The sequence below is a fragment of the Bombyx mori genome, chromosome 15 (genome assembly GCF_030269925.1).
Source record: "Bombyx mori chromosome 15, ASM3026992v2".
NCBI classification, from domain to species: Eukaryota; Metazoa; Arthropoda; class Insecta; order Lepidoptera; family Bombycidae; genus Bombyx; species Bombyx mori.
In genome coordinates this window covers 13759135-13773765 of record NC_085121.1, presented here as the reverse complement: position 1 = coordinate 13773765, position 14631 = coordinate 13759135, and the positions used below count along the sequence as shown (strand labels likewise).

General features: G+C 38.2%; 1 protein-coding gene across 1 annotated transcript; it reads right to left on the bottom strand.

Moving 5' to 3' along the window:
- Positions 1-6911: 6911 nt before the first annotated feature.
- LOC105842947 (thiamine transporter 2) lies at positions 6912-14607 on the bottom strand. The gene is made up of 7 exons (XM_038015926.2): positions 13988-14607; positions 13711-13841; positions 13258-13402; positions 13006-13130; positions 11732-11917; positions 10598-10815; positions 6912-9909 (listed from the first exon to the last, which is right to left on the bottom strand). The coding sequence occupies exons 1-7, from the start codon at positions 14217-14219 to the stop codon at positions 9666-9668; spliced, it is 1281 nt and encodes a 426-aa protein (XP_037871854.1). The 5' UTR covers positions 14220-14607; the 3' UTR covers positions 6912-9665.
- Positions 14608-14631: the final 24 nt, after the last annotated feature.

Here is a 14631-nt window from a genome sequence, read left to right as displayed (position 1 = left end):
ATAGTTACAACGGCTGACCCACCCTTCAAACCGAAACGCATTACTGCTTCACGGCAGAAATAGGCAGGGTGGTGGTACCTACCCGCGCGGACTCACAAGAGGTCCTATCACCAGTAATTACGCAAATTATAATTTTGCGGGTTTCATTTTTAATACACTATGTTATTCCTTCACCGTGGAAGTCAATCGTGAACATTTTGTTGAGAACATTTTGTTGTATTTCATTAGAAAAATTGGTACCCGCTTGAGATTCGAACACCGGCGCATCGCTCCACACGAATGCATCGGACGTCTTATCCGTTAGGCCACGACGACTTCGAATTAATAGGGTTATGCATATAAGGTAGCTGCAGGAAAATCGCTTGCTTTTTATTTGATACTACCTGACCCGGCAGACTACGTAGTGCCTCAGTCGATAAATAAAAGACCTAAACTTTTGTATAACAAAAGGAATCCGTCTGACGGGGGGACACATCAAAGGAAAAACAAAATTGTTATTTTTATTTAATTCCTAGCATTTTCATATCTACCTTTTAAACCTTCTTTGGACTTCCACAAATAATTGAAGACCAAAATTAGCCAAATCGGTCCAGCCGTTCTCGAGTTTTAGCGAGACTAACGAACAGCAATTCATTTTCATATATGTAATAATAAATAGATATATAGGTACATATATATGACGGAGGAGAAACGCTGGAGGAATGTTTTTAAAAAGTGTGACGTCAGCATTGTTGACGTCACGGTCAATAAGTTCTCGATGATGACTCATGTTTGGGCTTCCAAAACAAAACTTCACGAGAACTGCGTATATTGCACGAGAAGCATAACAACGTTACAGAGAGATCCGTACTGTACTACGGCTCGGACACGAATGAATAAACGCTAGACAGCACGGCCGTATCTATAGGACTTCGTACACGTCAGCGTGTTTACAAGTATTAAACACGTGAGCGTGATTACAAGATTTTAAAGTATTGAAATTACAATAAAAGGGACTGTTTAACATCAATTTCTTATCACAGAGTAATTAGTTGATGATCAGTAGGTAAATAGTCATATTTGCGCCGACATATATATATATTATTAGGAATCAGAAGAAAAACCATTTAAAAAAATAACAATTAGCACACGTTTACAGAGACTTAAAACAATGAGTCACGCACACCATGTCCACGACTACCTTCTCTCACGAACGCCGCCGATCGAATGAATGTTTCGAGCAAAGGCGTTGCTATTTATAGGCACTGTACCCTCAACATTATTATAAAATTCGTGTTTCCTAAATTAACACTTAAAGTCTTTGAACGATGTTCTCTCGACGAATGTCAACCGACAAATGCGCCGGTGACGGAGCTGCGTGCCGGTTTTATACCCTTTTTGTAGGGTATTCCTTACTCGGCCTCTCCTGACTGTGGTTCGTCCTCGACCACATAACTGGGGTCTACTCATAACGATGATGCGGAAGCGTGCGAAAGATCTTGTTAGGTCCGCGCCTCCCGAAAGTTCGGCAGCCGTCCCAGCTCCAGTCTGCAACCACGATGTGAGGCTGCACCACGTGTGGCGGGCGTCCCGCTCGACCATCCTGATAGATAATCCTGAAAATGCAGGCAGAGCGCATAAGTAGCTCAGCAGGACTACAAACTAACTACTCCGTGACTCCCTGCGTCGCGCTTAGTGGACCAAAGGCATCATAGTCCCCAACGAGTGAAGCAGCAGGCCACAGATCGAGCGACATCGCCCTCTGCGTCACTGCCAGTCGTACGGCACCGTGAAGTCGGCGGCTCGCGAGCATCACGTGCAGTGTGCACATAAGCAGCACGTGCGGTATGCACGCCAGAAACAGGAGAGCGCGCGCAGGTAGCGGCACGCGAGCAGTACGCGCAGTATGCACGCCTGAAGCAGGCGAGCGCGCGCAGGTAGCGGCACGCGAGCAGTACGCGCAGTATGCACGCCTGAAGCAGGCGAGCGCGTGCAAGCAGCGGCACGCGAGCAGTGCGCGCAGTTTGCACGCCAGAAGTAGATGAGCGCGCGCAGCCAGCGGCACGCGAGCAGTGCGCGCAGTTTGCACGCCAGAAGTAGATGAGCGCGCGCAGCCAGCGGCACGCGAGCAGTGCGCGCAGTCTGCACGCCAGAAGCAGGCGAGCGCGCGCAGTACGCGCAGTACGCACGTCTGAAGTAGTCGAGCGCGCGCAGGTAGCGGCACGCGAGCAGTGCGCGCAGTATGCGCGCCAGAAGTAGATGAGCGCGCGCAGCCAGCGGCACGCGAGCAGTGCACGCAGTATGCACGCCAGAAGTAGATGAGCGCGCGCAGCCAGCGGCACGCGAGCAGTGCGCGCAGTATGCATGCCAGAAGTAGATGAGCGCGCGCAGCCAGCGGCACGCGAGCAACACGTGTAGTATGCACAATCATCCTTAATGCGCATATTCCTGTTAGTATCCAAGGGCCAGTGTGCGTCGCCCTTCGTTAAATGTTTTCTGCATTTGGTTACCAGTGATCCCTGTAAAATGGTCCCAGACCCACTCGTACGAAGATCGTATTAAAAACGCACGAGTGCATTCCACACGCAGAGCGTACTCAAACGTGTGAAGCTTCCCGACACGCCGACCATACTCAAACGTGCCGAGGCTTCTCAATACGCAAGCCTTGGCCGATTGTATTGAGGCATCTCACCGTGTAGAATTAATCACACGAGTGAGGGATACGTAAAATGGTCCCAGACCCACTCGTACGCAGATCGTATTAAAAACGTACGAGTGCATTCCACACGCAAAGCGTATTCAAACGTGTGAAGCTTCCCGACACGCCGACCATACTCAAACGTGCCGAGGCTTCTCAATACGCCAGCCTAGGCCGATTGTATTGAGGCATCTCACCGTGTAGAATTAATCACACGAGTGAGGGATACGTAAAATGGTCCCAGACCCACTCGTACGAAGATCGTATTAAAAACGTACGAGTGCATTCCACACGCAGAGTTTATTCAAACGTGTGAAGCTTCCCGGCACGCTGACAGTACTCAAACGTGCCGAGGCTTCTCAATACGCCAGCCTAGACCAATCGTATTGAGGCATCTCACCGTGACTCCGAGTGAGGGATACGTAACTAGAGAGCAATCATCTATAACTCACCCTTCAGGTTCACCATAGGAATACGTATATTTGTGAACAATGATCATTATTAACTTTGCTGACTCTCAAAGAAGGCAGCACATGTCTCAGGGGTCCACTCGCCCCGCCACGACACCATATATTGTGCAGCTGCTTGCGTAGCTTTGCCATAACTGCCGCTGAGCAGCCGTAGGGTATAGCGTCCACTGGGTAGAATTTCGACAACCTTATACGGGCCACGCATACCGGAATCAAGTTTACCGACCGATATTACGCAGCTACCTGCACGTCGCTTGCGTGCTACTGCCGCAGGAACCATCGAGGGGTCCGAGCTGGCGGCAATGCTCGTGAGGCACCATCCTCACCATTCGGTAAGGTCCACGGATTGCCGGATCTACATTTCCTGTAGACTGTGAGTTATTACCCAAACAAGATTATCGACATTAAAAACGGCTGCTGTTCGTCGGTGCCTGTCCACGCGAGCATCATGTTGCTTTTTACTCCATGGTACCAATTGATGAGCTCTACCTCGACCTAGTTCTCGACGAACTTCACGACTCCGAAACACCTCAGTCGTGACATCACTAATTAGAGTCCTCACTACAGGTGTGGTGGCGTCTGTTCCTACCAGAAGCTGCAGGGCGAATGTCTGTTGTCTTGCGTTTTATGATGTTCAGAATGAGCTGTAATCTCAAAAGTTGAATTGACCATTTTGCCAACATAGTCCCGAATTCACCTTCGGAAGTATGCAGTCAACCTCAGGAATTATCTACCTGTGTGACATTACGAGTCACTGGTGACTCAACTAGTGCCTGAACCCTATGAGGACTTGGCCTAACCTGACCTCCACTAAAAATGAAATCAAATCGTGAGTAGATTAGCGTTCGTGACTCTAACCTGAGGGCCCATTATGCCCCGTATCACTATTAAAGTTCTATTAAAGCACTGGCGAGGGTAGACGCCTCAGAACCAGGGATACTAGATTCTACGCGACCTTGTTGCGAACCAACGATATTCGACATGGGAGTCGTAACTGTCCGTAGAATATCGGTGGTCTGTTCAGCGCGCGCCTTATCATTAGAACGTGTCGCGACAGGTTCTATCGTGCGCGAGCGCATCGTTCGTATCGCGATTCTGTCTATCATCTCTGTGATCGCGAAAGCATAATATCGTTTTCGATTACGAGAATCATCTCGAGACGGTCGCCTCCGTGTACTAGGAGTTTCAGTATGTCTCATTATCACAGTTAAAATTTGCAATCACACAAGAAAAATAACAAATAAAGTATGAAAGCATCAAAGTAAGCAGTCATTGTAAAACAAAACAAAGTTCAGAGTTTTACGCTACTGTGGGCTATTTGAGTCCTTTATCCCACTTCTGATATTAGGAATCAGAAGAAAAACCATTTAAAAAAAATAACAATTAGCACACGTTTACAGAGACTTAAAACAATGAGTCACGCACACCATGTCCACGACTACCTTCTCTCACGAACGCCGCCGATCGAATGAATGTTTCGAGCAAAGGCGTTGCTATTTATAGGCACTGTACCCTCAACATTATTATAAAATTCGTGTTTCCTAAATTAACACTTAAAGTCTTTGAACGATGTTCTCTCGACGAATGTCAACCGACAAATGCGCCGGTGACGGAGCTGCGTGCCGGTTTTATACCCTTTTTGTAGGGTATTCCTTACTATATATATATATAGATTTTAAAGTCCAATAAATATTATAATTAACTTTACATATTATTATCTCATAATGAAACTTTTTAACATCTATTGTGTCGTGTAGGCTTATGGTCCCCTAAAAATATTATATAAAATCTCATTTGATCATAAAAATAGTCTAAAATATTGCCACTGTAGACAGATGAGCAAACGTCTCACCTGATGGTGAGTGGTCATGAATGTCAGCAATGCAAAGGGCATACAGTGTTGCCAGATGACCTTGTGAATTTCCCCCAACTTTTTTCGAAAACCCCCCGAAAATAGGCTTTTTGAAGAAAAAACCCCCAAAACAGTTTTTATTTATTTTAGAGAAGAAATAAAAAACCAAAAGGATTCTTTTATTTTTTAATCAAGCTATCCCTATAACTTCAACCATCTCTAAACAATTATCACGATCATATTCACTTTCGTTATTATTATTTAAAGCATACTCGTTTTCGAAGTTAAATATATTTAACATGTCCGATGTGAGAACAAAATTTATGCATCTATTTGGCAGTGAAAATCGAATCCTGAGAACCGCTTCGGCAGTTTCTATTGCTATTTGGTTGCATAAATTGTCCTTTATGATATTGACTTGTGAATAGTATAGTAGACTATAATTATTCTAATAGTAATTGCAAATTGATACTCAAAAAACCTCCGAAATTTCCCCCAACTAACTTTTTCCCCCCGAATGTCCCCCCAAAGAATCTTTCCCCCCGAATTTCCCCCCCAATGTCGAAAAACCCCCCGAATTTGCAGGGAATCCCCCCCATCTGGCAACTGTGAGGGCATAACAAAGCCACTGTTTAAAAATGTTACTGTTTTCGTTCAGTAATCAATATTGACATAAAGTCAAAGAGATAAAAGGGAGATTAACAGTGGAAAATGTAAAATTTATAAATATAGCATCGGAGAAGTGTTTGTGTAGACGGTGTAACACAATAGCCCACTTATAATATCGGCCCGCTGAGGTTCTGTTTGCGGGGGTGCTCACACAATTTTTAGCTATTCCTCTTTTAGTTAAGCCTTCGAGTTCGTCCAACCGTCCTCATTAAACGGTAAGGTCTTTGGGCAAAATGCAATCCGCCCATTCCCAATAAAAAATCTAACTGTAAGATTGATGTCGACATTGGACAAGAGGAGACACTACGTATTAAATGTATCATCACCATAGACCTTTAATACTTCAGTGATCGTGGCGGTCTTTTTAATAACAGTTGTCATACCCGTATATTTTTAACATTAGAGGTATATGATTTTTTATTGTTTTTGCTTAGATGGGTAGACGACGCAAGGCCCACGTGTTGTTAACCACTCACCTTAATTCATTTTTCATTCGTGAGATATGATTTTTTTTGTATGGCTTGTAAGGGCTGTGTGCCCGTTGCATGTCTAATAGAGGAATAAAACAGCTCACCATGACATTTCAGTGACGTACAGTGACGTTTCTGACGTGTCCATATTCAAAAATTGTAAAACTTACATACATATTTTGTTTATTTTTGCGGATTTGTTAGCATTGAAGGTAAGCTAATTACGATCGGCTTGATGATGTAGGGGTATGGTGTTTAACTTCCTATTTAATATATAGGAATACATAGTTTATATTATACAGCAAGATGGACTTTACAATTTTCTTTCGATTGTCTACAGAATACAATTTTCAATTTTACAGTTTTCTTTTGATTGTCTACAGATGAGGAAGCTGAAGGGTCCCGTCAAAGAGACAGCTAGGCAGAAAAGGGAAAGAAAACAAGAATTCGCGAAAATGCGAAAACAAATTCATACGATTGTGTTACCAACTGTCGTTGTAATATTTTTATTAATTTGTGTGTACGTGTATATTAAAACGCGACCGTCGACGATGCACGACGCATAGCAGTAACTTTATTATGTAAATAGAATATACATTCTTGACTTATTCTGGGGGTGGTTTTTCAAGTTGTGATTGGGACTCAATGTGGTAGCAAGTGAGAGACTTTGTGCTATATGTTTATACTATGTTTATTACAGAAACATTCCAAGTTTTACCAAGCATATCAAGGTGTTGTTTAATAAAAATATTTATTGAAATAAAAACAACAAAAAAAATATGTTTTTTTTTATTCGCAATTTAAGTGTAATATATTCTACTTTATATCACATCGTTATTAAGGTTGTTATTGTTAGTACACATTTGATTTAAATAAATAAAAACACTTCATCAAACTTGCAAATAATTTTTGCGAAATTAATAAAATATGTTTACATTAAAATATTTCTATCCAGGATTAATTTTGACGTATGGACAAATAGGATAACAATAAATATAAATCAACACTAATTTTATTTTGCCTTACTTTAGAAATTGATATCTAAAGTACCTATACATTAAGTGCAACAATACATAAAAATAACTTTTAAGATTAGATATTTCTACCACAGCTCAAGTAATACAATTGTAACGAATTCCTAAACGTTTTAATAATTATAATAAATAGCAGCTAAACTTAGAAAAATATACTAGTAAAATAAGTTTGATAAGTTTGTAAATAAAAACATAGATTCATTTGTAAATACAAGAAGTCATTGTTGTTATAGCAATATGAACCTATGAGTATTTATTGAAATGTTCTTAGCTCATATTATTGTAGACAACACACTTAAAGGTAGTTTGATATATATTTTGAGGTGCCACTACGTTAGTGCTAATTCACACAGAAAGGATATTTTTCGGGAAATTCAGCAGGATCATTTATACTAGATTATATATACTACATAATTAATGTTTTATGGTCAATAAAATGTCTGAGGTATTACAATATTAGAATGTGAAGCAGTACCTACTTCCACAATTGGATGCCATAAGCCTAAGTGGGTTTAATAATAAATTTATATAGTAACAGCTTATTATCAACTGACAGTTGAGATTTTCTATTGAGAAGCCAATTTACGTATACTCGGACCCATAAGACACTTGGTGAATCTATTTTAGATTTTCTCCAAGTCAGTCTCCTGTTCAGGTACATCCCCAAGTACCTATATTTTCAGATAGTAAACTAAAATAAATATCTTCCACCAATTTACTTTCCCAGTAAATTGTGGTAATTTTTTAAGTTAAATATAATAACTAAAAATACTTTACTATATTGCACTTGAATTGAGATCAAACTTAAGCTGCTTTTATTAGCTGCGCCTGTGTCTTTGTGTCTTATCAATGTAATGTTCATCAAAAAATCTTAAAGACCTTAAAAAACTTTACGAAACTGCGGAAGTTACGGTTAATATGCGATATGTAGATACCTATCTCACAGTACTTACTTATCTATCGAATATATTAAGTGTATAATCTATGCTTATCTATGAATTAAATTATTAATGAAATGCAATTTAAATGAAAAATGTTAGCAGCCATTATGCGCGTTTCATTAGTTCACTAGACGATGACCGAGCTTTGCTCGGTATTTTTTTTTATATTTTGTATGAAAAAGACACAAATATAAAATTAAATAAACAATTCATTTTCTTGGTCTAACCTTAAACCAAACACTCATTGGCTTCGGGTGGCTTAACAACGCCATCTGCTGAAATAGCTTAATAGTATTATTATTCACCAATAGATGTCGGAAAGAGTCATAAAGTTGATTATCGATAAAGCTGATTATTGAAAACACGAAAAAAACAACATTTTCTGAAAATAATTCGTAGCTAGATCGATTTATCGCCCCCGAAATCCCCTGTATACTAAATTTTATAAAAATCGTTGGAGCCGTTTCCGAGATTCAGATTATATATATACAAGATTTGCTCGTTTAAAGGTATAAGATAGCCTAAGATAGGTTGCTGTTTATGGAGATATATGTTCATGGAATGTCACTATCCATTTTGAGACGACCTCGAAGTCTCTATTGTATTGTATAAATAATGGCTGTTCTACCCTTTAAACTGGAACTGTGATGACTGACATCATGAATGATGAATACATCTTATAACTATAAATGCTGTTTGGTGGTCGCAGTACGCATCTCATCACATTTCGTTTTCATTTTATTTCATTTCATGCCCTGTTTCATATTAATCAACTTCATTTAATATAAAAGTTTTCATTAAAATAAAAATAAAACTGGACCTAAAGGTCCTTGAAATAAATAGGGGGATATTTGATTCTCTTGTGACGTCCCTTTTAGGGATACAGTGTTAATACCTTTTCATAAATTTCTTCCCGATGGGTTCTAGAACTTCTAGGGGACAATTTTCTTTAAAAATACCACCAAAAATACTATATTTGACTTATTAAAGTCAGTTCCCCGAACTGAGTAGTCGTGGCCTAACGGATAAGACGTCCGGTGCATTCGTGTTGAAACGATGCACCGGTGTTCGAATCCCGCAGGCGGGTACCAATTTTTCTAATGAAATACGTACTCAACAAATGTTCACGATTGACTTCCACGGTGAAGGAATAACATCGTGTAATAAAAATCAAACCCGCAAAATTATAATTTGCGTAATTACTGGTGGTAGGACCTCTTGTGAGTCCGCGCGGGTGGGTACCACCACCCTGCCTATTTCTGCCGTGAAGCAGAAATGCGTTTCGGTTTGAAGGGTGGGGCAGCCGTGTAACTATACTTGAGATATTAGAACTTGTATCTCAAGGTGTGTGGCGCATTTACGTTGTGGATGTCTATGGGCTCCAGTAACCACTTAACACCAGGTGGGCTGTGAGCTCGTCCACCCATCTAAGCCATAAAAAAAAAAAAAAAATTCGAAAAAAAAAACATCGGCATATGGATTCTAACTGTAAAGTTTATACGAATTCAAATTAATTTATTGATGTGTTAGAAGCGCTCACTGTTCACGTAGATTAATTACTGTTCACGTTTTGTTTTTTATTATGAGCAATATGGAGTATCCATCCGACTAACCAACAAGTGGCCAGAGTTATAAAAAGACCGCTTACGATGTAATAGTGCGTTGTTATGTGAAACTCCAAGTTTTGTAACAGTATGTACGTGAGGAGAGACTGCAAAGCGACGCCGAGGAGTGTGTTGATACCGAATATCAGCCCGAAACAACTGTCGTCGATTAATTGACTAGCTATTTTTGCGCTGAAATTGAAAAAAACAACTCTTAATATATTAATAAAAACAAAAAGGGTGCGTGTACATACTTATGTACGCGCGTAAGAAGTTATACTCAATTTTTATTAAATTTATTTCTTTTTTTTTAATATTAAATAATTAATAATAAATATGTAACGTTAATAATTTAATAATATTTAGTATGCATTATATTAAATAATAATTTTGTCATTTATATTACTAAAAAATGAATGCTAATAACACTTTTTTTTACGAGTGTACATGCGCGAAAGTTCACCTGCGACAATATTCAGACTCGCCAAGTTACGTCGGTCGTATTGTAATGAGCGATTTAGTGGGCAACTTCATTTCTGTTAATTTTGTGTCACGGTGCGCGCGCATCGTAAAATTTCACTCTCATCTATTTTTCATAACGCGCCTAAAGAAGTATAACTTCAATTAAAAATCCCGTACAAATCACACACGATCCTTGATCCTCCAAATTTATATCCGATAATATTAGTATTTTAAAACTAGTATACTATTTAAGTAGTAACTAAAGAAATAAGATTCAAGTTACAATTTAATTATTAAATCTAACTCAATGACTCTTATTGAAACAATGGATGTTGTGACAGAATAATTTAATGATTTACGGTAGATAGCAGTGGTGTCTCAACACGTCACAAGTAATTAACTATATATATATCCTCACCTGGCCAAAGTGATGATGTAATGAAACATGACTCCCATGACAACGTATCCAGCGTAGGAAACGAATACGTTCGATATGTAGGTAGTTAGAAACAGAGCGATTCCTTGTATGGCTGAAGAAAGTGCGGGACTGAAGGACTGCCGGTCATACGATGCTATGTACGCAGCCCCGGCCCCTAACAGAGTGGTAGCGGCTTCCGCAGCTCCATTGTATAATACCTGATAGTGTTTGTAAATCAGAATGTATCCTTTAGTGTAAAAATTCAAATGGATGCGTTTTTTTTTATATTGATGCACAAAACAAATTACAAACATGAAAATTATAAGTTTAAATATTTAACATAACAATCTGGCATACAGAAAAAAATTAACAACTGAACAGATGCCTATATACCTTGTGTATATATACATGTATACATAAACACATACGCTCACACACACACACATACAACCACACACACACATACAACCGCACGCACACACACTTACACACATATGTACGTTACTATCTAAGTAAGTTGTGTCTTAAGGCACAGGTTCAGTTTGAAAATTAGCTGACCCACATCACAATAACTGCAGAACTAGCGAATGGGTGAGGGAAGTCAAGCTGTGATGGCCATGAACTTTGGTGACTACTTTACACCAGTTGAGTTATGAACTTCTTCACCAAGTAATTTAAAAAATAAAACCTGCCTGTCAAATCAGTATGCAACATTTCTTCGAGTATGATTCACGATCGAAATTGGTAGGATAATAAGTTTAGGGTAGCAAACTGTTTTTAACTGGTAACAATAATTATGTTTAATGAAAGGAAATAATTCTAAAAAAATTACTATTACATGTTCAGTGAACACACATTAGATATTTTCTAATTACTTGGATCTGTACCCATCATAAGATTATGGACTATGATCTTGTCACATGATTATGAGTATGCTTGCTCTTATTTGTTAATCCCCTAGCTTGATAATGCGGTATCTTATTATTATACATTAGGTGACAAGCTCATACGGACTATTGTCTCCAAAACAAATAATTTACAGTAGCCAACAATGTCCTCTAGACTAACATTGTTGATGACAGCTAGATACCAGTCACTGCCTTTTAAGCCTAGTGAAAATAAATAATAACATACCGGATTCGATTGTTCTTTTTGTATGTACCGCCACAGTATTTGTATATAAGTCTGAGCTTGCACGAAGAGGGCTAAAGCGACCGCATACAGAGCGCTCCACGCTATCACTTTTGGACGGGAGTAAGCCGCCCTCGAGTGTTTCAATATTAAGCTCGAAGCCTCTATTAAATTACTTGTGAATGTACGCTTAAAAAAAAAGAAATAGATCTATTTAATGTTGGCTTTTCTTTTATTTTTTGCTAAAATTGGTATTAGGCTCAAGATTTTGATTGTAGCTTTTTCACAAGAGTCCATACCCGATCCTGTGGACCGAATGGTAAACAGTCGACGTCGTCTTAAACACGTCATTACGGATCCCCCCGATTCATTAACGGTGCTTTTAGGTACCTCAAGCACCGGTCACCGTCGTCACCGTCCCCGCCGAACCCGTCGCTTGCAACGACGGGCTCGACGAGTAAATTAACTCATAGACACAGCCCACTGAGTTTCTCGCTGAATCTCCTCAGTGGGTCGCGTTTTCTATCTGGTGGTAGATTCTGCGAAACACTGCTCTTGCTACGGACAATGTTAGCAACACTTTCCGGTTTGAGCCTCGTGAGCTCACCTACTAGTTCCGTGAATTTAGAATAACTCCTCGAGATTACTAGAATAGGTAAAAAAAAAAAGATAATTTCAAGGAAAGATTTAGGAACGTGCTGTGTATTACTTTCATTAAAACAAAATTAATTTTCTAGAGTATGTGGATGAGAGCACTGTTTTTAAGTACTTTGAATTCCACTGCAAAGTATATAAAAACAATGGAATAATAGATTAAAATGAAAATATTATGATAGGGAAGCTAAAGTCATGTTTAAAATATTATAAGAAAAGATAATTTATTGAAATTATTGGGCAATTTTATTTTATTTTAAGGGGGATCAAATTATAATGCAATTACCATTTCTTGTTTCAGTGAGTGTTTTTGTAGAATTCATAGAGGGCATAAAAACAGTGGAGACATTATGTTCTATTATTGTTAATCTATTTGGATATACCATACAAGTAGTTAGTTTGGTTTTCAACAAAAGAAAATAATTTGAAAAATGTCTGCAGATGATAACAAGCATCTTCAACTGTAAGATTCATAAAGATTTTAATAGGCACACATAATATAGATACAGTTATATAGTGATTCTATTTTCCCCAGCAAGAAAGGGAAAGAGTGCCACACCATACACATTAATTTTTTTTCTGTTATTATAAAAATGATAGGTTAATGTGATGATGATATATACCTTTTCTGAGTTTTTATATGATGATTTGTCAACAGGGATATTAATTGTCGATATCCTTCTGTGAAAGTATATTCCATATTTAACCGGAGGCAGCCATAGTGCCCAAAATGTTGCTAGTATCTGCGCTATAACAGATAAATAATTTTTCACCATGTACGATTATAGAGGTGCTACTTTGCATTATTATGTAGCATCTAGTTCTTTAGTTAGTTTGTCTTTATATATGTTAATGAGATAAAGTAATGCTATTACCTGTCAAAGTTATGTAATTTAGTTCCCTGTAGTCCATGAATTTGAAATGTATGAGTAGTTGTGAACTGACACCAGATAGGAACCTTCCTGTCAATGATGCGATCCTAGTACACGACGTAACTAAAGGGTACTTCTTCGGATCCACCTGCAGACATTGAGTAGTATTAAAATAGTTTGGCAAAACAACCCATCAACAACTTACAAAAAAAATTCTAAATGCAGAAATAAACAAAACTTCAAATATGAAATTTGATAGATCTTTAATTACAAATTGAACCTCTGTGACACAGGAATCTATACCACGTACCTAATAAGATGATCAAGCCAGACTTCAAATTTAGAATAAGTATGTAATTATTTAATCTCATATTGCTTGATCTACCAGAAATTCAAAGGACAAGCTTTATTGAAATATGAAAGTTTATATTTTTTCTATTACCTTAGTTTCATTACCTTAGCATAAATGTAAGTGTAATAAGCAACTTCAGTGGCCATGTACATTCCATAGAAGAATTGCGAGGCTTGAAGCCACTTTATACTGGATGTCCATAGTAATATACAATACACTGTTATTCCACTGAGACCTGAAAAATATTTGTGATGTATCTTTGTTTTGGTTCATAATTTTTATTATGTTAAACATTAAAAAAAAAACTTTTAGGGTAAGTACTATTTTTCTGTTAATTCCTATTATACAATTGTGTATACAAATACCATGTTAAATGCTTACCAGATAAAATAATAACAGGTTTAAATCTCAAGAAATCAGTTATAAGGAAGACCAGCACGAGTTGAGCTAAATAGGAATATGTTCCTACGGGATAAATTTCTCTTTGTAATTGTTCGTTGGTGATGTTTCTCCATTCTACAAGAAAATCCGAAACGAACGGTTCGGAGGGTCGTATCTCGCGAAGCAGACCGAACAAACACAGGATAAGTGTCACTTTGATCCAATTGAGCATTGTAAAACGATTCTGGGAAATATAATTTGAATATCCTTGTTATGTAATTGTAGTTTGATTTCTTCCTTTGGAGTTTAATTCCCATTAGCAAACGATATAAATTTACATACTCTAAATTAATATAAAAAAATCTCTTTTTTAAAGACGAAGATTAAAGTAAGTGAGAGTCGCCTCGTTTGTGTCTTAGATTATTTGATACAGTTTGTGCTGCATATGATGTCATTTAAATTAGTTACATAATTAGTACTGATTAGAATTATGGCACATTCGTAAAGTTTGTTTAAAGAAATAAAAATATGTTGATAAGCAAGACATTGATATTGACATACTGCTTTACTGCTCTAATGTTGACTTGAGTGAAGTTGAGTGTACCGTACATAGTATTATCTAATTATGCTTTTTTTTAAGGGAT

What these genes read in the sequence shown, in the direction of transcription:
- LOC105842947 (XM_038015926.2), bottom strand. Translation starts at nt 14,219, where the DNA reads ATGCTCAATTGGATCAAAGTGACACTTATCCTGTGTTTGTTCGGTCTG. An exon ending in ACACTTACATTTATGCTAAG is followed by an intron (nt 13,403 to 13,710) that starts GTAATGAAACTA and finishes CAATGTCTGCAG; the next exon opens with GTGGATCCGAAGAAGTACCC. An exon ending in AAAAAGAACAATCGAATCCG is followed by an intron (nt 10,816 to 11,731) that starts GTATGTTATTAT and finishes AAACACTATCAG; the next exon opens with GTATTATACAATGGAGCTGC.